Consider the following 26953-nt stretch of genomic DNA (forward strand, 5'->3'; position numbering starts at 1 on the left):
CTCCTTAATCTTGTGTGTGTTTTAAGATTTTTTAAAAATAGAGATCTGTGGCAGTGTTGGGGCGAGGAAACTGTTGCTAAGGGGAATTTGCGCTTTCCCCCATTTCTTTTTCTGTCTCTCTTCCTCTTTCTTTTTCCTGGTCAAGGTTTTAAATATACCAAGAAGTTGAGAATCAGGATGGCCGTGTACAACTGTTTCCGGCTAAATTTATAGTTTTTTTTTTCTTTTTGTTACCACATTTTAAGAACTGGTAAATTTTTATGGTCGAGGGTTTTTTTTTAAAAAAATTAGCCGCTTGGGAAGTATAGATTTCTTTCTTTATTCTTCTTCTTTTTTTTTTTAGGCGGGCTGAAGGGATAACGTAAATTTCTGCCAGGGGCAACGTCAAGGGCAACGTCGAAAGAAGCGGAGATTTCAGACTCCCTCACAAAGCTGTTTGCGTGCGTTTTACACACCCTCCCCCAGAACCAAAACCAAGTGGCTTGAATGTGGCAATTGTCCAAGGCCAATAGGTTAAAAATGTTTGGATATTATAATTGAGACACTCATTTCCCTGGGGAGGTGGGCAAAGCCCTTCTTACAAATGTCTTACATTTTCATGAAGACATTGTGTGTGTGTGTGTGTGTGTGTGTGTGTGTGTGTGTGTAAGCAAATGATATCAAGGTTTATCTTGGGGTTTTGTGCTTTGTGTATATGTACAGTATGTGTATATGTGCCATATCAGATTTTGTTTTCAAAAGAGATTACCTTTGGTTTTATGTGTGCAAAGTAGCCCTTAGGATGTGATTTTTTTTTTTCTGTTGTGTTCCCAAATGTGATTCAAACAGGATTTCGTGTGCAAATTAGAGTTAAGAAGAAATCCTGTGCTTAGGGTACTTAGGCACTTTCATTTTATGGGCATTTACTGTATTTTTCTACTACTCTTCTAAAAGATTAGTGAATAATTAAATAATTGCCAGGGAGTATATAGTTCATGTGGCAAGTTAGGGTAGGCAGTTTATTGAATCTGTGGTTCAAAGCCTTCTTTAGTGATTGTTTTGCCTAAGTGGTTTTGCTTTTTATTGTCTCGCGTTCATAAATGTACAGCTGTGTATATTTTGGCCTTTATGTATGGTTTCGTTGGTATGTTCAGAAGGGAAGTTCTCCCTTGGCTTTTTGACAAAATGGTCGTTTATAGGTTGGGATTTGTTTGAAAAACTGCACAGCTGGCCAAGTGTCAGGAAAATAATCCAGTCAGGTCCAATTCCCAAAAACTGTTCATGGTGGTTGTGATGGGGGAGGGGCCAGCGGAGGCAAAGGCAAATAATACAAAGGGATGAGAAATGCATTTTGGTTATCATGTTGCATTTTTGGAATGGGAAGCCTTCTCCCCAAGTCAAAGAGCCACAGAGAAAAGGGTAAGACTGAGGACAAAACTCAGAGCAGAACCTCCTGTTGTGTGAGCCATATTCTCACTTCATTCTTTTATAGCACCAGTGTCTTCTATTAGGAGTCATATGGAAAATATATTAAAATCTGCATTCGCAGATTGGAGTGAAAGTATAGGAAGTATATGGGGTGATGAGGGAGAAACTGGAATGTCACCAGTTAAGTAGCAGCCAGGATATAAAAGGATCTACTGTAGAGTTCAAATTTCATTATAAGCAAAACCTCTATATGGTGATGGTGATACAATTCTATTCCTCAGCTAACGACGTTCTCAGTGTCAAGTACCATTTGGGATGCCTAAACAAAAGCTTTAAAATTATTTATACAGGTCTTGAAATTTATAACGAAAGTCGCCCTCTGTGAGCTCTCTGGGCTACTTACCTGTACTGGGTGTATTTTTATTTCCTAACAATTCAAGTCAGATCAGAACGTAATAAATACTGCCTCAAATATGGATCATTCCACAAGTTTAGACCTGCATGCATATCTTTAAAATATAGTCAGATTCCAGTGACTCTGTGATGGCGGCGATGCTGGGAATTTTTCATGGAGTTTTTGCTCTTTCTAATTCTTTTACACATCACTGCAGGTCATCAGTTCTCGCGAGAGAGCTCTTCTAGAGCAGTATACTTCTAAGCCGTTTGATTCTTATTAGGAACCTAGGCTCATGTCCAGGGCCCTTGCGTTGAGTCCCATGAATATATATCGTTGGTTTGGCCTTTCTATCAAAGCACAGTTAAACTCGGTTGAATTTGGGAATCCGCGGGTTCGTAGAGATTAAAACTTTGAACTAAGGGGAACTGCCCCTTTGCTAGAGGGATCTCAAAGATCTGTAACCAAGGCGACAGGAATTAAAAGCTTTCCACTACCACCTTTTTGTGGACACCGAATTTATAATCGTGTACACGCAGCCTTGTATGTCGCAGAGAGAACCGAGTAAAACAAAAACCAAAACAAAACAAGCTAAAGATGGCGCCTAACGGCCTTGAAAGAGCCTCACAGTCGTGTTCCTCCCTGAAGAGGCCCCTCCCCTCCCTGGCTCGCTGAGTGATTGTGGATTGCAACCAATAACGTCCCTGGCCCTGATCCCCTCGTCGTTCAATCGCCAATCGCTGGGAGCCAGAGGACAGGCGGGGCGGTGCCTCTCCGCGTGCGCGCCCTGGCCGGGTACACGGGCCGGCGCCGCGGTCTCCATCCCCCAGCTCGCGAACTCGTGTAGAGTCAGCTGGCGGCGGTGGCACGGGGCACACACGGTGGAATACCCGTGATTGAACACCTGTAGGACTGCCCGAGTGACACCGCCGCAGGAACTTCCGGACTGTTCTCAGACCGAGTCCTCAGAGCTTTTGCAGCCATGCAGTGTACCCACGGTGACCCGGCGAGATCCCCGACCGCGCCTTGGGCCACTCGGCTGTTTACCGCTACACCCCATTCTGCGGAACCCCCTGGGCACTCTCTGAAATTGGGCTCAGTGGCGAGACGCCCTGACCCCTGCAGCCTCGAGGGCTGTTTCCCCTGCGTCGCTGCGGTCGCCCTGCTTGTAGCTGAACCACTCTCTCTTCGGAAATGGTTCTGCTGTCCCTGGTGCCCACCTTGTCATCGCTGACTAATATTTAATCAACTAACATTTATCGAGAGCTCGCAGGGCACAAAATACGGCTTTAGGAGCTGGGTTTTCATTTTTCAGTTGTTCCAGCAGTGCAGGACTTGCCCTTTATGTCACGCACATTTCTATGAAAATCTTAAACCTGGATTTTAATCTTACCAAGTTGCATTTTAACAAATGTAAATAAAAAAGACTGCTACGCTAGGCTAAAAACTCTTGGACTACTATACAAGTATACTTGAAAATTTTCAGACTAATGGAATCCTTTTCTTAGGATCTCATTCTCCCCCTAGGTCTACATCTCTCTCTTTTTTAATCCCTGAAAGTGAGGTTTTAGATAGTCTTTGCAGATCTTGAGATGGGCCAGTCTTTCAAAAATATAAGAAAATAGTATTTTATGATATTTGTTTCTCTGCCCTTGTGTGATAAAAGAGCTCCTTTTTTGATAGAAATAAGTTCCGAGGGGCACCTGGGTGGCTTAGTCACTTAAATGTCAGATTTGGGCTCAGGGCATGATCTCATGGTTCCGGTATTCCAGCCCCCCATCCGGCTGGCCTCTGTCAGCACAGAGCTTGCTTCAGACCCTCTCTCCCCGCCTCTCTGCCTCTCTCCCTCTCTCTCTCAAAAATAAGTAAACATTAAAAAAAGAAAGAAATAGGTTCTGAGAGTACCTTCCAACAGGTGAGCCATATTGCACTTCCAAGTGGAGAAGCAGGGCTGAGCAGGGCTGACCAGCACAGCTGAGCTTTAAGTGGCCATTTTCCTTTTTTTATTTCTTAAAATGAAAATTATGGTATAAATTGCTGTGCTCTCAGTAATCACATTTAAGGAAGTCCATTGCTAGCGTGACCCTGAATGAGTCAAGGGCCCATTATAAAGACATATATCATTAGAGTGATACCGTATCATAGACATCTACTAAAAGTGAGGAAACTTTTATTTTTCATAGGTTGGAGGCGAACTCAGTCATGCAGAAAATTCAAGCTCAGAATGAGTTGAAAGCAAGCAAGGGAGCTGCCAAGAGTATGATATATTTAGTTCTAAGAAAAATACATGTGACTTGGGAAGAAAGGGGAGGTTAAGATTATGGACAGCCTCAGCCTGAGACAGCCTCAGACAGTCTCATCTGTCTGAAGATGACTTTTCTTTCTCTTTCATCTAAATATTTATGAAGAAAATATCAAAATTATTGAAAAGCGCACTTTCTGGGTTCCTTTCACATGTATTAAAATTAGACAAATATAGAATGAACCTCAAAAATACATTTTATGCAAACTTAAGTTTGACAACTGCTGTTACTTTCTATTGGCACCTCATCAAAAGATTAGAGATCTTTTTCTCTTCTTTTTAATTTTAACTTTTTTTTAAATAGTTTATTGTCAAATTGGTTTCCATACAACACCCAGTGCTCTTCCCCACAATGCCCTCCTCCATCACCACCACCGCTTTTCCTCCTCCCCTTCCCTTCAACTCTCAGTTCCTTTTCAGTATTCAGTAGTCTCTCAGGTTTTGCGTCCCTCTCTCTCCCCAACTCTCTTTCCCTCTTCCCCTCCCCATGGTCCTCCATTAGGTTTCTCCTGTTCTCCTGTTAGACCTATGCGTGCAAACATATGGTATCTGTCCTTCTCCACCTGACTTATTTTGCTTAGCATGACACCCTCGAGGTCCATCCACTTTGCTACAAATGGCCATATTTCATTCTTCCTCATTGCCATGTAGTACTCCATTGTGTATATATACCACATCTTCTTGATCCATTCCTCAGTTGATGGACATTTAGGCTCTTTCCATGATTTGTCTATTGTTGACATTACTGCTATGAACATTGGGGTACATGTGCCCCTATGCAGCAGCACTTCTGTATCCTTTGGGTAAATCCCTAGCAGGGCTATTGCTGGGTCATAGGGGAGTTCTATGGGTAGTTTTTTGAGGAACCTCCACACTGTTTGCCAGAGCGGCTGTACCAGTTTACATTCCCACCAACAGTGTAGGAGGGTGCCCGTCTCTCCACACCCTCGCCAGCATCTACAGTCTCTTGATTTGTTCATTGTAGCCACTCTGACTGGCGTGAGGTGGTATCTCAGTGTGGTTTTGATTTGTATTTCCCTGATGATGAGTGATGTTGAGCATCGTTTCAGGTACCTGTAGGCCATCTGGATGTCCTCTTTGGAGAAGTGTCTCTTTATGTCTTCTGCCCATTTCTTCACTGGGTTATTTGTTTTTTGGGTGTGGAGTTTGATGAGTTTCTTATAGATTTTGGGTACTAGCCCTTTATCTGATATGTCATTTGCAACTATCTTTTTCCATTTTGTCAGTTGCCTATTAGTTTTCTTGATTGTTTCCTTTGCAGTGCAGAAGCTTTTTATCTTGATGAGGTCCCAGTAGTTCATTTTTGCTTTCATTTCCCTTGCCTTTGGGGATGTTAATTTTATCTTTTATAAGTAAGTTCTGCACTCAGTGTGGGGGCCTGAACCTACAACCCCAAATCAAGAGTTGCATGCCCTATGGATTGAGCCAGCCAGGTTCCCCTAAAAATATTTTTCTTAACACCAATTCTAAAAGTTGGTAGCATTTTGCAAAAGGCCTGTAGGTTTTTCTGTGGTAGTCAACCTTAGTTTATTCTGTTTTTTCCTCTCTTGAACAAAAATATGAATCATTGGCTTTAAAATAAATTAGCAATCTGAGGGGTGACTGGGTAGCTTAGTCAGTTTAGGGGTCTGACACTTGATTTCAGCTCAGGTCATGATCTCATGGTTCCTGAGATTTAACCCTTTGTCCAACTCCTCACCGACGGTGAACAGCCTATTTGGGATTCTTTCTATCTGCCCCTCCCTGCCGTGCATGTGTGCTCTCTTTCACTCAAAATAAATAAACATTACAAAAATAATAAAATAAAATAAATTAGCAGTCTGAAATTGCAAAAGTTGTAAGTATTAAAATGTTTAATAATGATGGTAAAGACACTGCTCAGATAATTTACTACAGTTAACCATTGCTTTGCCAAGCACTTCATGGATTACTTCCTGGGTTATTAAACAGTTATACACTTGAGAAATATAATAAAGATATCAGAATAAAGTTTATGTTACTTAATAGTGTTGACAGAGTTAAATGGGCTCTAGAACCATAAGTCAGTGTTGGAAAAAAGCAAGAATAATTAAGTATGTTAGTCTGGGAGTATTAGAAAAGGATTTAACAGGTTGTAACAACAGATAATGTGGCAGTGTTTATAATAAACTTCTATTATCAATTTGAATTATTCATGATGAGGAAAATCTGCCTCTAAGTAAAAAAGAGAGTCTCAATAGTGTATCTTTGTCTTCCTCTCTCCACCTGAATGAATCTTTGCTCTGTTTCCATTTTTTCTTCTCTGCAGTCTCAGGCAAGAGTTACCCTTCCTTCTTTCTTATACTGGGAAGATCCTTCCATGAAGAAAATTTAATTCTTTTCTAATGTCTTCAACCTTTAGTTTTTCATGGACTTTTTCTTTCTTTTAAGTCTTTTTTTTTTTTTTAAAGTAGGCTCCACACTCGACCTGGGGCTTGAATTCATTGACTCCTGAGATTGAGTCACATGCTCTATCGACTGAGCCAGCAAGGCACCACCACCACCCTTTTTAGAAAATGTTATTTTTCTTTATTTTATTTGACTTTTAAAATTTTTATTTATTTATTTTGAGGGAGGAGAGAGAGAATTCCAAGCAGGCCCCAGGCTGTCAGCAAACTGTGAGATCATGACCTGCGCCAAAATCAAGAGTCTTTGTTTTGATGTAGTCCAATGGTTTATTTTTGCTTTTGTTTCCCCTGCCTTGGGAGACATATCTAGAAAAATGTTGCTATGGCTAATGTCAGAAAAATCATTGGCCTTTTCTTTCTGGTTTGTAAAAATACCAAAGCTCTAGGGTTCCTTCTGACTTCCTTCCTATTTCCTTCCTTCCTTTCATAACTAAACTAAACTCTAGAAGACTTGATTTCATGTCTTACTTCCATTTTCTCTCCATCATTCCTCTCTATTCTATTGCATAGTATTACTTTCACTACAGAATTTACCTCTCTGGTCATCACCCATGACCATCACAGACAAAATATATCTCCTTAATTTTCATCTTTTTAGCCATTCTGCTGCACCTGTCACAGTGGATTAGATCCACCTTCTTGACATTCTTTCTACTTTGGCTTTCATACCACTCTTTTTCTCCCACCTCACTGACCATTCTTCTGTTTGAAGCCTCTTCCACAAATTGGCTTGAAGGGCTGTCCTTGGCCTTTGCATTTCATACTTTATCTTCACTTCTTGGAGAGTGCATTCATTTTCTCAGGTTTGGCTACATCCTCCTGCAAAGATTCTAAGTCTGCATCCCAGCTCTGACCTTCCCCTTGTTGTTGTTCCAGTCCTAGTCAGTTGCTATCAGGACATACATTTAAAGATGTTGCTATCAGTCTGAAAGTTAACGCATATGCGGTGCCTGGCTGGCTCAGTCAGTAGAGCATCCCACTCTTGATATCGAGGTCATGAGTTCCAGCCCCAAGTTGGGTGTAGAGATCCCTATAAAAACAATAAATAATTAAATGAATAAAAATACACATCTTCTTTAACATGGTGGTGCTTCCTCTCAACATCCTCACTTCTATCATCTGTCAGTGTAATGTATTTTTTTTTAATTTTTAATGTTTTATTTATTTTTGAGAGAGAGAGAGAGACAGCATGAGAAGCGGGGGGTCAGAGAGAGAGGGAGACACAGAATCTGAAGACAGGCTCCAAGCTCTGAGCTAGCTGTCAGCACAGAGCATGACGTGGGGCTCGAACCCACGAACAATTAGATCATGACCTGAGCTAAGGCAGGACGCTCAACTGACTGAGCTACCCAGGCGCCCCTAAATTAAAAAAAAACTGTTTATTTATTATTGAGAAATAGAGAGAGAGACAGAGCATGAGCATGGGAGGGGCAGAATGAAAGGGAGATACAGAATCTGGAACAGGCTCCAGACTCTGAGCTGTCAGGACAGAGCCCAATGCGGGGCTCAAACTCACAAACCACGAGATCATGACCTGAGCCAAAGTCAGACGCTTAACCAACAGAGCCACCCAGGCACCCCAATGTACTGTCTTCTGACTCTCAGGTTGATAATCTTGAAGTTGTCTGGTAAAGAAATATTATTAGGTCTTCCTCCAGGATGTTGAACTTTCATATCCACAACCCTCATTCTCAGCTCACTTCAGGATTAAACAGTCTCTTAATCTCTAACTCTTCCACTTTAGGTATCTAAGACAGAGGTCAGCAAACTGCAGCCCATGCATAGGCCACGTCTGGTCTACCATCTGTTTTTGTATGGCCCATGAGCTAAGAAGGGCTTTTATATTTTTTAATGTTAAAATATAATATTTTATGACATTTCTGTGTCCATAAATAAAGTTTTATTGGAACATAGTCATGCTCATTGTTTATGTATTGCCTGTGGCTGCTTTGTGCTACCGTGATAGAGTTGAGCAATTGTGAGAGCAGCCACGTGACTTGCAAAGCCATTATTATACTGTCTGGTCCTTCACAGAGAAAGGTTTGCTGACCCCTATTCTAAGAATTTCCTTAACTTGGTTTTCAAAATCCTGGATCAGTGTTCCGTACCCTTTCTATAAGCCCCTTTGCTCTGGTCTGGCACATGTACCCTGTTAATTCCTGTAATGTTTGTTTTTTCTCTCATCTCTCATGTCTTCTTACCACCCTACCTGTTCATTCTATACATTGTCCAGTTGGAAGGCTTTCCTCTGTAAGACCCCTTTCTCATAATTTCATTCTGTACATCTTTCCATTTTTTTGAACTAACTATTTAAGATTTTTTTTAGTTCCCTCCCCCTTCCTAAGAATTTTTGTCAGCACCATATTTTTAGGCACTTATATGTATTTTGCTTTGTCCTTTGAACATTTCATTCTCACATATGCTGTAATCTCCTTGCATGTAGGGACTTTGTCTTCCCTTCATTTGAGTACTTAGAGGTGGCAATCCATTTTGGTGACTCATCCTTCAGCATGGTCTTGCATACAGAGAGTTTTTAGAAACAACATTTTTTTTTTCAAACGTGTTCTTTTTCTGTACTGGGGATATATATAGCTAACGAATTAATGTTTGTTTTGCTTTTAATCCAACTTATCCAACATTTAAGTTATCTGGTTAGTAAATAGTATAACGTGAAAGATCCCTTTATTACCTGTTGACCCTCGTTTCTTTCCTTGTCCTTTTTAAAAAAAAATGTTTTACTTATTTTGAGAGAGAGAGGGGAGGGGCAGAGAGAGAAGGAGAGACAGAACCCCTAGCAGGCTCTGCACCATCAACAGAGATGCCCAAAATGGGGCTCGAACTCACAAACTGGGATCGTAACTTGAGCTGAGATCAAGAGTCGGATGCTTAACTAACTGAGCCACCCAGGTGCCTCTCTTTCCCTGTCCTTTCATTTCGCTGTCTTAGGGCTGAAGTGGATAGAGGATCCATGGAAATGAAGTCAGCAGGAATGTCTGTAGAAACCAAAAAAGAGGTACAGTAAAACCTTGGTTTGTGAGCATAATTTGTTGCAGAAACATGCTTATAATCCAAAGCACTTCTATATCAAAGTGAATTTCAAGAACCATTGGATCAGTTATGATCATGTGACATTCAGCGTCACATAGTTATCATTTCAAGATATCACTCTTTTATCAAGTAAAAATGTATTAGAGATATTTATTCGTCTTCTGGAACACTTGCAGAACAAGTTGCTTGTAATCCAAGGTTTAACTGTATTAGAATACCGATTGTACTGCACTGCCCTGTACCAGGTTTATATAAACAGGTTAATTCAAAACAAATGCCTATTTGTTGCTCTGAATATGACATTCTAAAGTGGACATAGTTTGGTAATACACATAGTAGAAATGCAGGAAGAGATTGAGGAACAAAATTATAGAGAGGGTAGACTCATGATTTTTTTATGTCAACACAAATATGAAAATAATATTTATCATTAAAAGCTGGCAGAGTTGGATATTATCCATAGTCTAAAGCCAGCTCATGAGAGTAAGTAAACTGCAAATACTGTTTTGTTAATTACCTTTCTAATGGACATCATAGAAAGCCTAGTATGTATACATGTATCTTTGTAGACTTGAATATATTGTTTCTTAGAAATTTGTTATTAAATTTAGGGGGGAAATGTAGGGGAAGAATCCTCCATGTTCCATTCCAAGCCACAGCATTTTTTTCTTGGGATGGGAAAATCAGGACAGGGGTCCAGGATGGGAACACAAAATACTTCAGGAATAATCATAATATCATTCAGCTGGTATTTGTGGAGCATGGACCATACGCCAGCCCTCTGTAGGTGCCTTACATACATTATGTATAATCATCACAAAAACACTCAAAGTAGGCAGAGATGAGAACACTGGGGCTCAGAAAAAGGAATAATTTGCCCAAGTTCACACAGCTATTAAGTAGTGCGGCAGGATGCGAACCCCCATATATATTTTTTACTTCCAGTTCCATGCTGTTTTGGGAAGAGGACCTGGAAAAGACTATTCAAGGTGGAGGGGAAGGCTCAAGGCAGACACAACAGGTCAGGGTTAAAGACCACTTGCAAGAAAGAGTAAGTGTTCTGGGTAAGAACGTATTCATTGTCAGTTTGGTACCAGAAGGCGTACCTACCCAGTATCCCAACCTGATGCAGCTTAGTTTCTGATTTCACAAATACTGAACCCAGCTGGCAACTATCTGTATATTATCTTCTACATAACTGTCTTTCTCATGACGGCCATGTTTCTGGTTAAACTCCTTGCATGGTGTTGGTTAAAGACCCTGCAAGAACAGTGAAGGCCCTTATTTAGGAAGAGAAAGAATATGTAAATGACACATCCATAAGTTGACATAGGAATTGCTTAGTGCTTTCCTCTAACCTTTACTTTTAGATTTAACTGTGCCTTCCGGTGACTCTAATGACAGAGAAGCTGCAAATGGATTTGAGTTCAGTTCTTACAAGAAGTTAATACATGGCACGGAAAACGTTTTTTCAATATAAAAGGTGGAAAGAGCAAATTAAAGACTATTCTTTAATAACCAAATGTAATTAAAATGCATTGTCAGATTTACATTTTAGTACCCCAGAGGCATTGATATTACCTGTTTCTGAAATGAGATTGCTGATGCAGAAAAAAGCCCCAAAATCTCAATATATAGAAAATTTTCTTAACCGCCTCTTTTTTTAATTGTGATGTTATGATATAATTTAAAGGGTAAGATGGAAATGTATCTCTTGTGGAACTTATAAACATACTTATGATTTTGTCACTTAGGGAGTTCAGGCAGATGGATTCTTTTTTCCATAATCAAGTATTTAGAAAAGACAATTTGAAGTTCCTTGGAGTGTTTTCGATGATACAATCCAAGTCTCCCACACCTTTTCTTCTTTTTCATGTGGAGTGGTTTAGTTGCTTACCTAGGGTGATTCAAAAGTAAGGCAGTTTGGTTGATCATTGGTATTCTGGTTTCTTCTTTAACAGGGCTGGTCATGTGGGCAAAGTGGCAGCACTTAGCTATGTTGATGTGCCTGTCGAGCTTTGCTGCCCCCTCAAGGAGCTTGAGAAGTTGAGATGAGGGGCCCAGGAGGTGATTTGTCAGGGATACCAGCTGTAGGATTCAGAACAGCTGGGTTCCTTTCCAGGGGCTGGAGACCCAGATGCACAAGTGTGAGAGCAAGGGGGCTGTGCAACCCTGGGACACCACAGCTTGATTCTCTGATCCAGCTTTTCCCTTCCTTTCCCTGCCCCATCCCCAAAGCATCAGGGAGATAATAGTGTGAGGTTGGTGACATGTTGAGGGCTGCAGTGATCAGCATATTCCTTATTGAGAGGTCTTAACTCTGAATGCGTCTGTAAGAAAATTATAGTGAGGGGAGAATCATGATTCTTTATGTCAACGAAAAGTGGTCTCAGTCGAAAAAAAGGAAATGCTAGAGTGAAAGTAGCAATAACTGGATTCTGCTGTCTCCCTGTGACCTTGAAAAAGATATATAACCTCACTGCATGTCTCCTCTGTGGACCTGGGGTAATACGTGTTTCCAGAAGCTGCAGTGTGGATGAGATAACCTACAAGGAGTGTTCTGAACTCCTTAAGGAATGGTGTCAAGGAGACAAAATTCAATGACTATTACCAGGGCAAAGATAGTGACGAGAAGACAGATCTGCATTTTCTTCCTTAATATTCTAATCTTTCCAGATGCTTGTGGGTCCTTTTGAGTCCCCGCTCTGTTCCTTAGGTTGGAGTGGTGGCGTGCTCCATACTTGGTGCAGGAAGAATGCCTTCTACCCCATGAGACTGTGTTCATCAGGAAGGCCTGTGTAGGCACCACACTTTCGGTCACGGGTGAGTGGGACACCCAGAGAGTTGTGCTAGGAGAGCACGGGATCTACAGGTAGAAGAAGGCATCTCTCCTCTGCAGGCCAAGGACAGGTAGCCATGGACTGTGTGCTCCCTCACGGCTTGCCTACTCCCCCTCCACAGAACCCACCGCCTGGGGCCCAGGCTCCTCTGGTCACCCTCCATGACAAAGGAAAGTGAATACAAAGAGGCCAGAGTGTACTACCAACTGGAGGCCAGTGACTGGGGACGCCTTTTGGAGCCGTCCGTCCGGCAGTGTGAGCGAAGTTGTTCCTGCTGCAGTCAGCCATGTCCTTCAGTGCCACCATTCTCTTCTCCCCTCCTGGTGGCAGCGAGGCCAGATGCTGCTGCTGCGCCTGTAAGAGCGAGACAAGTGGGGGCAGCACAGGCTCTCAGGGCGGGAACCCTCCTCCCACTACCCCCATCACAGTGACTGGACATGGCCTGGCGGTTCAGAGTTCAGAGCAGCTCCTGCACGTTATCTACCAGCGCGTGGAGAAGGCAGTGGGCCTGGCTGAGGCTGCTTTGGGGCTCGCCAGGGCCAACAACGAATTGCTAAAGTGTCTCCAGGAGGAGGTGGGTGAGTTGAGGCAGGGGAAAGCCTCCGCCCGTGAGGAAGCTGGGGATGGCCAGGCCCAGGGGTCCCCACCCGAGGAGCCTGGGCCTCTCAAAGAGAGCCCCGGAGAAGCCTGCAAGGCTGCATCTGCCGCCGAGGAGGAGTGTGACAGCGTGGGCAGCGGCATGCAGGTGGTGATTGAGGAGCTGTGGCAGGTGGGAGCCTCGTCAGCCATGGGTCCCGGGCCTTTGGGCTTCCCGGCCGCCCAGAGAGACGCTCGGCTTCCCGGATGCACCCTGTCTGCCAGCGAGGCGGCCCCGATGCTCAATCCCGTGAGTGTGGCTGCAGAGCAGGACGCGCCTGCGTGCTTCTCCTGGCCTTTCTCTCTTCCTTCCCCCTCCCTCTAGTTTCTTTCCAGCGTTAGGCCTTTCTTTTGGTTTTACCTGTGCTAAAACAGACAGCACCAAGTCTCCTTTGCCAGCAGGGATAGTCTGCTTTCTTCTGAACTGCAACCTCTTTGGCAGGAGGTCATTTCTGGTGTGCATGGTGATGGCCATGCCCTTCCCTCCCTCTCAGTAGCTCTGTGTGCCACCTTCTCCTCCACAGCTGGCTTGGCTGCTCCAGGGGCTCTGTCTCTCCTGGCGAGAAGGCCTGCCGTGCACAGACGGCTCATTCATATTTTATTACGGGCCCTCTGCTTGCCAAGAGGAATTCAGTACAGAGAGAGATGGGAATGTGGAGGGGAGAGAGGCAGAGGTGGAGAGGAAGGGAGAGCTGGAGAGGAGAGGGACGGAGGGGGAAAGGAGAAGGACAGAGGGGGACCGAGAGGGAGGAGAGGGAAGGAAGGAGAGACAGAGAGGACAAAGAACCCAAGACAGGTGTAGTAGGGAGGGAAGGAGGCATGTGAAAATGAAGGGTTGAGGAAGGAGAAAAAGTGCAACAAGAGCGTAGAGGAAAGGTGAATCTAAATGGAAAGAGAATTTATGTGCACAACAGAATGTGAGGGACGGTGGGAGAGAGGCGGAGGGGAGAGGGTAACAGGAGGACAAGAAGCGGACAGTTGCAAGTTCCTAGGAAGAGAATGGCATGTAGGGAGAATGAGGGGAGCAAGCGTGCATATTTTGTGAGCAGGAAAAGACACAGAATCACCTTGTGCTATTTCAGTTTCTTTACTGCTCAGGGCCATCTGAGCAGGAAAACCCTGGCTGGGTAGAGTAAAAACTGCAGTGTGTGGCACACGGAAGTATGGAAAGGAGATGGAGCAACTACAGAGATCATAGAGATGGGAAAGTAACAGATGTGTCGCCACTTGAGAGACAGTGGGAGGTCTGTCAGCCCTCCTCCACCATGCTCCTGTCCTGCCCTCTCTTTCCTCCTCCGCACGTGACAAGGCCCAGACACCCAGGAAAGAGAAAAGGAGCAGAACACACATCGGAGATGGGAGGGAGAAAACTCCCAGCCCATCTGCTGGGTCTGAGAAATGACTGTAGAAGCCCCAAGTCCCCACCCAGTGTCACCATGTAGCTGGTCACTGCTTCCTGAAGGCCTAGCCATGCAGGTGGGTGGTGGCCACTGCCTCTTGCCCCCCTCTGCCCAGTCGGGACTCAAGGGGGGCTTGGGGCTGCGGGGAGGTGGGAGGAGGCAGGAGGTACCAGGTACCAGGCCAGGCGATGCCCTGAGCTGTGGCTCTGTCAGGCAGGGAAGGCTTCCAAGCAGACAGGACGGAATTAGATTTCACAGTGCAGAAAGCACCTCACAGGTCTATAAATCTCAGCCTCCTCCCCCGCTTCTTTCTGTGTTTTCTCCCCCCACTTTCACTGTTTTGTTTTCTTGGCTGCAGAAATCCCCCCTCCTTTCTTCCCTCGGTCTCCTTCCTCCCTCCTTCTTTTCCCTGCCCTGTGTGTCCTTGAGTGAGGGCACAGGCAGCAAGTAGATGTCAGGGCAGCGACGGTCAGTCGGATGCATTCAGGGCAGGATCAAGGTGAGGGTGCAGACAGGTCCTGCAGAGGGAACAGGGTGGGAGGTGGGGGGCAATTGATGCCAGCCTCTCTAAAAATTTCTGACTTTATATCTCCCGTCTTTGCCCCCATTTTCTCCTATTTCTCCCATTTATCATTTTTTTTGTTGTTGTTTCTTCTCTTTCTCGGTGTTCCTTTCTTGTCATCACTTCCTCCCCCAGTGCCTTTTAGACAAAATACTCGCCTGGCTACAGTTCTTATACCTAAGAGCAAATCATAGAGGATTCCTCATGGATAGAGCGTCAGAAACAACCCTTGTCCTTATAATCGGTCCTATGGTAACGATGCAACACGAGAGACCTTGGGTACCCCAGAAATATTTGCCAGCACTCCCACAGGAGTACCAGAGAAACAAGCTGTTGACCATTAAAGACTGTCCTGGATTCCCCGGGCTTTCTACTCTCTGTTCACTGTCCTTGGCCAAAGAATGATGGGTGACCGGGTTCCCCTAAGCCTGGATGGCTAATAGGCTATTCTTTTTTATGTTCTTAGCTGGTGGATGATTATGTGGCCTCTGAGGGTGCAGTACAGCGGGTGCTGGTCCCTGCTTATGCCAAGCAGCTTTCACCAGCCACACAACTGGCTATCCAGCGGGCAACCTCAGAGACAGGGCCAGAAAATGGAACCAAGCTGCCACCGCCCCGCCCCGAGGACATGCTCAGTGCTGCAGCTGTGCTGGACGGTGCCTTGGAAGAGTCAGGCCCTGGGGGAACAGGGGAGCTGAGACACTCTCTAGGGTTTACTGCTTCCCCGTGCAGGACCAGAGGGAGTGGGCAGAAGAACTCCAGGCGCAAGCGGGATCTGGTACTCTCCGTGAGTGAGCTCAATTCTATAAATGTTTCTTCAGTCTGGAGAGATGAGAATAAAGTGTGGGTTGATTTTTAAACTTCCCATATTGAATGAATGGTGTCCTGTATCATACTGGAGAGGGAGGAGCAAGGAGGAGACAGACTGGTCCATAGCCCTAGGGACAGGCAGTCCCCCTGCTAATTATGGAGTTTTTTTTAAGGCTTTGCCAAATAGATTGAAATCTTCTGTTTAAAGAGAAGGGAATTATATCACACCTCCTACCAATGATCTAATAATCCTGGTGGGAAGATCTTTAAGGGATTGAGCAGACTGACCACTGAAGGGTAGCACTGGTAATGGCCTGCCATTTACTAGTGTTCAGGGTAAGCAGCAAGGGACCTGTTGGCAGAAAGGCCAAGGTATCCTGAGATGGTCCCCAAACCCAAAGATGCGGAGGGCCACTAGACACTCAGCTCAGTTATGAAGGTTTGGACAGTCTAGTGATCCTAAGAGCAGGGAAGGTGCCAGGCTGAACCAGTTTTGCTGGAAATTTAGCATGGCTTGGAGCCTTAGAAATATCACTAAGCATCCTACAGTGCACAGAGCAGACCCTGACAATTATTCCGCCTAAAATGTCCATAGTGCCAAGGTTGAGAAACCCTGTTGTAAGGTAACCATAGTCCTTTGGATCAACTCTGTGCCCAAAAACATCTTTCTGATAACCACGGGGGTGTTCCTTAGCTAGATCATGTTCATATGGACTGTAAGGCATTTCCTTTCTCTGGCTCATGGCTGATAGAGTAACCAGAGAGCTCTGATTAGGAGGGGCGCTTACCATTCACACTCACCCGAAGAAATCTCACAATATAGCCCCTTTCCTCCTGTCACAGTCTTAGAAAAGGTTGAAGACAGTTACTTAGTGAAGAGACTTAGTAAAGTTTGAAGATGGTTACACGCACACCTCCTTCATCTGCATTATTACTTCTTTCTTCTTTTTCCCTTTTCTAAGGGCTCCTGACTCTTTCTCTCGCTTTCATTTGGTTTGTTTTTACACTGAGGGATTCTTTCAGTCCCTGGGAAGGAAGAGGAAGGAGGACACCATTCATAATCTGAATCAACTGATTTCTAACCTTCATTTTATTTTATCCTATTAGTTTTTTTCCCTCTCACTTACCAAGAATAGGGTTTAGTTTTTCCATCATGAATCTCTTGCTGCCAGTGATAGAAATGGAGGCATATACCTAGAAATGCATTTCCAGGGATTTCCCAAAACTTCATAGTGTTTAAATCATGAATAAATGTATGATAATTCAAATTTGCATAAAATCAGAGTTTTCAACCACTTCCATTCCTCTCCTGCCTACTGCCTCCAGTGAGAGGTCTGGTGTTGAGGGCTGGCTCTCGCTTGCCCTTTGGAGAGCCCGATGGAACTGAGGACCTTGCAGGAGGACAGTATGCTCACTCCCCATGCACTCTGTTCTCGTACTTGAAAAGGCCCTAGAGGACGAGCAAGGGAATTTTGTTGCCCATCACAGAGGAAGGTTTAAAATGTGGTTTAGAGGAAGAGGGCTAGCTGCAGGCCTTCAGTCTTCCAGCCTTTAGCTCTGGGAAGGAATCAGAGAGGCATCTCTCCAGTCCACTCAGGCTGCTGTGGGTTGGTGCTAGGGGTCCAAAAGGACCAAGCCAGAACCACTGACTTCTTGGAATGCTGCAGATCCCAGGCACCCATTGGGGAATGTATTTATTTTTAGCTCACTCAGGAGGTAGGTGAGCCAGCCGCCTTTACAGTCTTAACACTTATTATTGTCTCAGAGTATTTTCCCTTTCCACTTCAAGCCTGGTTTGATTTTTACCAGCTGATCTCTTCCAAACCACTTGAACTGGAAGGTGTGCAACTCCCCCTTTTTCCTTTTTTTTGCAACACTTTCAAATTCCTTCTGAAGTATTTGCCCATCTCTTGTGATTCCTTAAGTTGGGACTTCTAAGTGGTAAAATAACTGTATCAGATATGAAGCTAGTTCAAATACAGGTCTTTTTTTATAGAGTGGAGACCTTAACCAAAAAAAGGTTGCCAGCACTTTCCTAAATTGATACGGTCAGTTAGTCATAGAAGCATAAGGGTGAACAGTGGATTTCTTAATTGAAACTGAAGTCCTGAGATCAGGATATGTATCCATCGGTCTGGTACTGGGAATTTCCACTGACCGAGGGAGCTTGAGATAAAAATATAATCAGAAACTGCAAAACTAAATTTAATAGAAAGAAATGTAAAATTGTGCATCAAAGCTGAAAAAAACAACAACAAAGCAGTTGTAGAATGGCAGAGATAGGAATCCATGTGGAAAGTGGACTCAAGCTGACTATCAGCTCACTAGGAATGAACCCTGTGACACTGGGAATAGGGGTGGGGTTGCTAAGAAAGGTAACACCTTCTTGGGTTTCATTCCTAGAAATGTAGAGTTCCACTCTGGCAAGTAATGCTCCCTTTGGCCAGGTCCCAGCTGATGGATTAGATTCAGTTCCCAGTGCCAGGTTGTCCAAGTGACACTGGCAAGCCAGAGAGTCTGGTAGTTTCATGAAGAGTCTGTCTGGAAACTGTCATGAGGAATGGCTGAAGGACTTGGGGATATTTAGACTGAATAGGAGAAGACTTGGGGAGTACATAAGACCTGTCTTCAAAGATGTTAGGTGCTGTTATAGGCCAAACTGGTCAGATTTTGGAGTCCAAGGCAAAACTTTTTAATAATTAGAGATGTTCAACAATAAAATAAGCTGGCTCAAAAAAAAAATAGTGAGAACTCATTATTAAAAGCGCATAAGCAAAGCTGAAAGCCTGTTTGATGATGTGAATGAAAGGGAGGTTGGGTGATAGAGTCTACAAGGTCTTCCGCATTTCCCATTCCTGTTATTTTAAGTTTGTGGTTTTTGGACCATTGGTGTGTATACCCCTGGGATTTGTGGTAATGTGCAAAAGGATATACCTAGGGCATTTTCATGGGCCATCAATTTTACTAGCAGATTTGGGAGACATTTTTAGATTAAAAGAAATACAGATATATTGTAAAGAAAACTTTAAAATTTGCTAGTGTAGGGGGCCTCAAGAAATGTCCACTTGCTCTCTCCTGGCTATTTGGAAGGAGTATGTTTGTGAAAAGGTCTGAGATCTTTTGCTCTAGTGATCATATTCTCCAGGAACAGAAAAGTAAGACCAGCGATGATCCTAGAGCCTCCATACAAATTAAATGAAAAGGACCAAAAAAGGGGGGACATTAGAAATACTAACTTGGATAAGATCTCTGGCTAAGAAAGAGCATCATCAGAAATGGGGCCCAGACTATGGGAAGGATTCAGGCAGAGAATCCCCTGGAGACAATGCCTAGGTGACCGAGGAGGGTTACATCATATCCACTCTCGGCTTGAATCTCTGTTTGTTTTTTCGCCTAGAAATTGGTCCACAATGTGCATAACCACATCACCAACGACAAGAGATTCAATGGGTCTGAAAGGTAGGATCCCTTTGAGGGAAAAGAATCACAAGGCACTCTGCCAAGGAGAGGGAACTAGAGGGCTGCTCCAGTATAACAATGAGGCTAAGGCTTTGCTCTCACCATTGCCCCTTGCATCCTGTCCTTGGCCATGGGGGAGTTTACCACAAAGTCGATTCATGCCAGGAATTTCTTGTTTGTCTGGCTTTTAAAATTCTGACTGCCATGTTTGTGATCTTTGTGGCAGCATCAAGTCCTCCTGGAATATTTCAGTAGTGAAGTTCCTTCTGGAAAAGCTCAAGCAGGAGCTGGTGACCAGTCCCCACAATTACACTGATAAGGAGCTGAAAGGTGAGAAAAAACTGAATTAACTCCATCTCATCCTTTTTCCACTCACTGTTCTTGGTCAGAGAAGAGGCATAATGGAGATGATTTGGGTGGTTTTGAAAAGAGTGGACTTAAAATAAAATTTGGGGGCTATTCTCACATCTTCTTCACAGGATCATTTCTAATTGCTTTCTTTATTCCCCTACCCCACTTGGAATGAAAATGGGTAAAGGAAAGGGCTGACACCAGCATGCAGGATGTTTCTGCAGAGCCTGAACCTAGGGTGTTATGAAAAGGAAGTCAGAATCCATGCCTGCCCTTTTTGTTTTTTTAAGTTTATTTATTTAGTTTAAGAGATAGAGAGCTTGTGCACAAGTGGGGGAGGGGCAGAGAGAGAGGGAAAGAGAGAGAAGGCAGTGCACAGTCCGACAAAGGGCGCGAACTCACAGACCGAACCTTGATCATGACCTGAGCTGAGATCAAGAGTTGGACGCTCAACTGAGTGAGCCACCCAGGCGCCCCAGGCCTGCCCTTTTGTCCCCAAATATTATACCCTGGTTTTTCTACTTTCCTTATTCTTCTGTTATTTGCTTATAGCTAACCCTGAAGCATTTAGAAAGTGCTGTTGAAAAAGCACTTGAATCTACTACTAGCAGAGTAGAATGGGATTGGGTTTAATAACACCCAGGGCCAGGGAGGGAGTTACAGTACCTTGTTCTGGGAGGAAGGTACAGGTGGTGTCAGTGCTGGACATGGAGGTGAGCAGAGAGAGCTAATCCCAAGAGGAGTAAATAGATGCTGATGGGTCTGTGAGAAAGCCCTACTGTCTAGAGTAACCCTCACCCTCCCAGCCAATCGTGTTAGGGCAGAAAAAAGGGCTGAGGACCTAGTCCCGAAGACCCTACTCTCTGTCCCCTGCCTTCTCACTCCTCCCAGGAGCCTGTGTAGCCTACTTCCTTACTAAGAGGCGTGAGTACCGCAACTCCCTGAACCCCTTTAAAGGCCTGAAGGAAAAAGAGGAGAAGAAGCTTCGAAGTCGCAGATACCGGGTAGGTGTCTAGGCCTCCCTTTCAAGATGCTAAATGCTAAACCCTACTAAGCTGCAGTGGGAAGGGCCAGAGGACCTGGCATCTGAGAATAGGGTGAAGAGCCAGGAATGTCAGCAAGTAAAGGAGGAGGAGGGTGAGCCAGTTCTAAGATGACTTGGGGACTAGGTTCTCTCAGGCAGATTTTACGCAGCCTTCCTACCGGAACCCTCTCCCCAAATTTAATCCTTAATTTGTCTCTCTTCCTAATCTGCATCCTGGGCTCCTACCTTAGCTTTTTGCCAACCGATCAAGCATTATGAGGCATTTTGGACCTGAGGACCAACGTCTGTGGAAGGATGTGACAGAAGAGCTGATGTCAGATGAAGAGGACAGTCTTAATGAGCCAGGTGTCTGGGTGGCCCGGCCTCCCCGTTTCCGGGCCCAGCGCCTCACAGAGCTCTGCTACCACCTGGATGCCAACTCTAAGCATGGCACGAAAGCCAACCGTGTGTATGGACCTCCCTCAGACCGATTGCCTTCTGCTGAGGCCCAGCTCCTTCCACCAGAACTTTATAATCCTAATTTCCAAGAAGAGGATGAAGGAGGTGATGAGAATGGACCTGGCTCCCCATCTTTTGACCAACCCCACAAAACCTGTTGTCCCGACTTGAACTCCTTCATTGAAATCAAAGTGGAAAAGGATGAATGAAATCTATAACTCGGAATAACTCTGGCTTCTGCCACTCCCCATGTCCCAGAAATGGATGGCCATGGGGCTTCCCAGAATAACAAGATGTCCTCTGCAGTCTGAGAAAGCAAATCTGTCTCTCTTCTTAACACAGTCCCCAATGGAAGTGGAAGCTGGCAGCTGTGCTGGGATAAAAAGACTTATCTAGAAGGGGGAAAACCACCCCCCACTGTGAATGGCAAGCCAGAAAATGCTTATTTCTAAGCATAAATAGTGCCTCTGGGAACCTGAGCTGAAAAAAGGAGGAGGATGGGTCTAAGAAACAGGAGGCCTTCTTGACATATGCCCCAGTCTCTAAGTTGTTGGGTTTTTTTGTTCTTTTTTTTTCCCCCCCTGGTTTCACTCAAAGCTCTGGGGAAGCAGCCCTGGTCGTACCTTCTGCTTCCCCATGACTTGCTGGTCTGGCTCTGCAGTGGAAGTCTCACAGAAGCAGTCCAGGATAATACTGCCACCTGGTGGGCAGTCTCAGCCATGGGCCTGAGTCTTCTGAGCAGAACGCGGCTCTATCTCTGGGAATTGGGATACAGATATAATAGCTATTGTTTATTGAATTATGTAAGGCAGATTTTATTATTCCCATCTTACACATGAAGAAATTAAAGCTTAAAGAGTTCCCATGCCTCCCTGGCAGCTGCTCTCCCACTGTGTGACCAAGCAATATATGGGGCTTTGTAGCTAGCTATTAGTCCTGTCAGCCAAGCTGTTATTTGGGGGGGGGGGGTGGCAGGTGTGGGGTGTGTGTGTGAGTGCATGCCTACACCCACACACAAACCTTGTGCATTATGAATGGATTCTGAAGTAAAAATGGCTTTCCGTTCAGTCAGTATATAACTAATACGGATTGCTTACTAGGTGTCAGGTACTGTGTTGGGTGCTGTGGATACACTGTGGATTGGGTTAGATGCTGATTAGGTTTTATTATCTAATCAGGAAGCCAGGCAGTTCAGTAGACAGTGAAATGAACTGTGATAAGGGTGGTGACGGGAGGGCAGAAGGTGCAGCGGCAGCAGACCGCACGGATGGCTCACCTACCCTGGTGGTCGGGAAAGGCTTCTCAGAGAGTGGTGTTTAAACTAATACCTGAAAGATGGGGAGGAGTTAACCAGAAGGGAAGGGGAAGCGTGAGTGTCCCAAACAGGGGAACCCTAAATAGGAAAGCCCAGAGGCAAGAGAACACAGAGGAGGTACCATCCTACTGCAGAAGAGTTTGAGGAGGATATGCTGCAGAGAGAAGCTGGAGAGACACAGAGACCTTGTCAAGTGTCTTAAAGAGTACAGACTTTAGTTCAAAGGCCATGAGAAACCATTCAAAGGTGGTAATCGGGGACAAGAGATTACCGGTTCAGTGTTTGAGAAGAATCACTTGCCCTGGGGATATGCTGGGTTGCAGGGAGAAAGCCTGGCAGGGCGGTGGCTTCTGCAGTGGTTCAGGAGAGAAGAGATGGCAGCTAGAAAGAAAGTGATGGTGAGGGGATTTGAAAGAGATTTAGGAAGCCGGACTGATAGGACTTGGTGATTGACAGGGCTTGGTAGGACTTAAGGCTGAGGGAGGAGGACATAAGGTTGACATTCAGTTTTCTGGCTTAAGCACCTAAGTGGTTAATGGCACCATTTACTTGGGATGCTGGAGGGGCCAATTTCAGGAGGCAGGTCAGTTGAGGGTGTTGTATGCCTTTGAGACAACCATGTGGAGATGACAGTACCCAGCTGAGTTTTTAAGTCTAAGCTAGTCTGAGCTATGGGGCACCTGGCTGACTTAGTGGCGCTTGTGACTCTTGATCTCAGTGTCATGAATTCAAACACCATGTTGGGTGTAGAGCTTGCCTTTAAAAAAAAATGTCTGGGCTAGAGATGGATTTGGGAGCCATCTGTGTAATAGTTCATAATTAAAGTCTCTGGAAGGGAAAACAGGGCCAGTGGAGCTCCTGGCTCCAAAAGAGTGGTTACCCTGAGGTAATGATCATTACTGGAGCATGCCCTCAGTGCATCCCTGTCCCCCTCCACTGTTTGTTTCCTGTTATCCCCTGAAAATACAGGTGGTTGATCCCAACTATGCCCATTGCTGCTCCCACCAAAGGCTTCTCAACTTTTCATAAAAGATTCACTCTTCCATCCTCACTACAAAGGGGGAAAGCTTCCAAATATGAGAGGCTCTGTGGATTTTCTGATTGTAGGTAATAAGAAAGAAGAATCCAGGTTCTCCTCCTTATGGAGACAGGAAAGGAGGGAGAGCCTTATGGTTAATTCTGAAGATGTTGCTCACAGCAGGTTCTGGATGCAACCTGATAGCTCCCCTCTGTTACTAATGCTTTCAGTGTTCCCTGCTTCTAGTCTGATGGTGAACTCTCCTCTGGATCAGAGAAGAGCTGTAGGCCTGATAGGGAAACAGAGAGGCTGATTCTCCGGAGAGATGAGGTCAGGGAGACAATGCAGGTAGGACAAAGAAGCCAAATAGTTTGTGCCAAATTAATTTCCCCAAAGATATTAACCTCCTTTGCTTCCCCATTCCCTAAGGCTACACTAAGATTATGAAAGGTGTTCAAAATGTTGAAATGAAAATAATATGCATGACTTGTTTGCATATAATTTTCATACTCATTTACTATCTAAATACAAAGGAATCATTTTCCTTCTCCATTCTATCTCCTCCACCCCTTGCGCCTGATGTGCTAGTCAGGACAAAATCAGTTGACTGGTATTTAATTAGGTATATTCAGCTTCAGCCCCCGTTTCCTTCTTTCCTTGTTCTTGATCCTTCCAGTATGGCCCATACTGGTAACCTCTCCCTTTTTCCACCCTGATTATTTTCACTTGCTGGCTCGTCAAAAGTACATTTCTCTTCTTCCTAAGTTAATACTCTTTATCATCATTCTCCAGTGGGCCAACCAAGGGGGAGGAGTTCGCTAGCCCCCAAACCTGTCCTTCTTTCCCCATAGTCCCCTGAAACAGTTGCTAAAAATCTCATTTCCCAACACCAGGGGGTGTCTCTATTCCTGTATGTGTCCTACCCTGAAGTTAGAGATTAGTCCCAACCCTTTTCCCACTCCTTTTACATAGCCTCTAAAGCTCCTTCTCTCCCTACCGTCGAAGAGCTTTGGGCTCAGAAAGGAGTGTCTTTTTATTGCAGATTATCTGTTGGTCTCTCATTCTGTCCGGACATGCACAAATTTGTATTTAGCCTGTTCATCTTTCGGTCTCCGCACCACCCACGATCCCCTTTCTTTCGCTACCTGTCTTCCACCACCTCTCTACACGGGTTTCCTTGCCCTTCAGGGTTCGTCACATACGTGTCTCTGAGTCTGAGTCTCTTTGTGTATCTACCTTTCTTTCTCCCTGTCCCCCTCTTTATGGAACACTCCCTGTCTCACTATTTTTGTGCCAGTCTCTCGCCATCTCTCCCACAGTCCCCACAGAAGGAACAGTCACGATGTTTGCGCAGAACATGACTCGCGTCGCCCCGGCCGGGACCGTCACATTCCACCGTGCCCCTCCGCGCATTCCAACTGCAAACAAAGAGTTCCCCTCCCCCTCCTCCACTTTTCTCCGTCCCAATTCCTGAGAGATGTAGCGGCGCTGCCCAAACTGCCCCACAGCCGCCTCTCGCCTCCAGTCGACGGGTCTCCACCTCCTGGACAGTTACGACCAGCACCACCCTCCCCCTTCGGCGCACCAGAGATCCCTACGCAGACACCCCCGTTCCTCCTGCACACAGCGCTCCGCCCCTCCCGGAAAGTAGATCCGGCCAAGCAGACAAAAGTTTGGGAGTGAAGTTCGGTCTGCGCTGAGTGTGAGAGTGAGGGGGGCGGGGGCCGAGGAGAGTGGGGCGGCCGGGCGAGTGGACGCGTGAACAGACAGACCTGCGGACGGGACAGCCGCGGCCACTGGCCCTTCTAGCCCCGCTTAATCCCTAATGCGCGGGGGGAAGCAGCCCCTCTCGCTGGGGGATGCTGCGAGATTCCCGGCGCCGGGCATCCGGGCCGTCCCCTAAACCCTTGTGCCTACCCTGTGCCCCCGGGGAACCGGAGTCCGGCCGCTGGGAAAGAGAAGCGGCCGCAGCGACGCTGCAGGGTGCCAGGCGGGGAGGGGGCTGGAGGCCCCAGGCCCGAGGGCATGGAGCGGCTGGGAGAGAAAGCCAGTCGCCTGCTGGAGAAGTTAAGACTCTCGGACTCCGGCAGCGCCAAGTTCGGCCGCAGAAAGGGTGAATCTAGCCGGTCTGGATCTGATGGGACCCCCGGGGCGGGCAAGGGGCGTCTGAGTGGGGTGGGGGGACCTAGGAAATCAGGGCCCCGTGGAGCTACTGGGGGACCTGGGGATGAGCCGTTGGAGCCAGCCCGGGAGCAGGGTCCCTTGGACGCTGAGCGGAACCCGCGCGGCTCCTTTGAGGCGCAGCGCTACGAAGGCTCCTTTCCCGGGGGGCCACCTCCCACCCGGGCCTTGCCTCTACCTCAGTCATTGCCCCCCGACTTTCGGCTGGAGACCACGGCCCCAGCTCTAAGCCCCCGCTCCAGTTTCGCCAGTAGCTCAGCCAGCGACGCCAGCAAGCCGTCCAGTCCCCGGGGCAGCCTGCTGCTGGACGGGGCGGGGGCCGGTGGAGCCGGAGGTAGCCGACCCTGCAGCAATCGTACCAGCGGCATCAGCATGGGCTACGACCAGCGTCACGGCAGCCCCCTGCCCGCCGGGCCATGCCTGTTCGGCCCACCCGTGGCTGGGGCTCCGGCGGGCTATTCCCCTGGAGGGGTGCCGTCCGCCTACCCGGAGCTCCACGCTGCCCTGGACCGACTGTGCGCTCACCGGCCGTCGGGATTCGGCTGCCAGGAAAGCCGCCACTCGTACCCCCCGGCCCTAGGCAGCCCCGGGGCTCTAGCCGGGGCCGGAGTGGGAGCCGCAGGGCCGTTGGAGAGACGCGGGGCGCAACCCGGACGACACTCGGTGACCGGCTACGGGGACTGCGCCGCGGGCGCCCGATACCAAGATGAGCTAACAGCATTGCTGCGCCTGACGGTGGGCTCGGGTGGGAGAGAAGCCGGCACCCGCGGGGAACCCTCGGGGATTGAGCCGTCGGGTCTCGAGGAGCCACCGGGTCCGTTCGTTCCAGAGGCCTCCCGGGCTCGGATGCGGGAGCCAGAGGCCAGAGAAGACTACTTCGGTGAGTGAGACAAGCGGTTAGGGATGGGCCGGGGCCCGTCACAGCATTCGGTTCCCCACTGCCCCGACCGCCCAAATTGCCGGCGCCGGGAAGTCGGAGGCGGAGACGCGGAGCTAGAAAAGGCTAGAGGGACTTCCCCTTTCCACCAGGTCTCAAGTGGACCAGGGACTCCTTATTCATGCTACATTCAGCCCCCTGATTGTCTCGTGAGTCCCAGTTCTTCAAGCTTTAGAGTCTCCGTTTTTTGCTGTAGGAGGCCTCATAGGGAGAAGACCAAGTGGGGTGTGAGCGCATCCCCCAACTTGCTCCCCCCTTGGCGGCGGTGCCCCTGCAGGCTTCTGCGCGCCGCGCCCCCACCCGGGCCCAAGCTCCGCCCGCAGGAATTCGGGGAATGCGCGGGTGGGGGGCGGGGCGGGCGGG

General features: G+C 46.5%; 2 protein-coding genes across 9 annotated transcripts in view; both read left to right on the top strand.

Moving 5' to 3' along the window:
* The first annotated feature begins 43 nt into the window (after positions 1-43).
* On the top strand, positions 44-22001 carry C9H14orf93 (chromosome 9 C14orf93 homolog). Of its 8 annotated transcripts, none has more exons than XM_029950952.1 (8): positions 44-250; positions 344-440; positions 10544-13324; positions 15503-15823; positions 19244-19305; positions 19532-19635; positions 20548-20660; positions 20932-22001. In XM_029950952.1, exons 3-8 carry the CDS (start codon positions 12725-12727, stop codon positions 21346-21348), a joined length of 1617 nt encoding a protein of 538 aa, XP_029806812.1. In that variant the 5' UTR covers positions 44-250; positions 344-440; positions 10544-12724; the 3' UTR covers positions 21349-22001. The 8 variants fall into 8 exon arrangements, with proteins under 8 accessions (XP_029806812.1, XP_029806816.1, XP_029806813.1 ...); XM_029950956.1 differs by having other exon boundaries at positions 12560-13324; XM_029950954.1 differs by lacking the exons at positions 44-250; positions 344-440 and adding an exon at positions 9404-9563 and having other exon boundaries at positions 10544-12421; positions 12560-13324.
* Positions 22002-25184: 3183 nt separating this feature from the next.
* The window catches only part of AJUBA (ajuba LIM protein), a 10524-nt gene continuing 8755 nt past the window's right edge, over positions 25185-26953 (top strand). The window contains exon 1 of the mRNA XM_029951053.1: positions 25185-26533. Coding sequence (XP_029806913.1) covers positions 25498-26533 — 1036 coding nt within the window. The 5' untranslated portion in view covers positions 25185-25497. The remainder of the gene's footprint in view (positions 26534-26953) is intronic.

This window comes from Suricata suricatta, chromosome 9, assembly GCF_006229205.1.
Source record: "Suricata suricatta isolate VVHF042 chromosome 9, meerkat_22Aug2017_6uvM2_HiC, whole genome shotgun sequence".
Lineage (NCBI taxonomy): Eukaryota > Metazoa > Chordata > Mammalia > Carnivora > Herpestidae > Suricata > Suricata suricatta.

Excerpts from the sequence above, each read along its gene's own strand:
- C9H14orf93 (XM_029950952.1), top strand. The coding sequence starts at position 12,725 with ATGTCCTTCAGTGCCACCATTCTCTTCTCCCCTCCTGGTGGCAGCGAG. Across the intron at positions 19,306-19,531 it reads AGATTCAATGGGTCTGAAAG|CATCAAGTCCTCCTGGAATA; the intron begins GTAGGATCCCTT and ends TCTTTGTGGCAG. Across the intron at positions 19,636-20,547 it reads CACTGATAAGGAGCTGAAAG|GAGCCTGTGTAGCCTACTTC; the intron begins GTGAGAAAAAAC and ends CACTCCTCCCAG.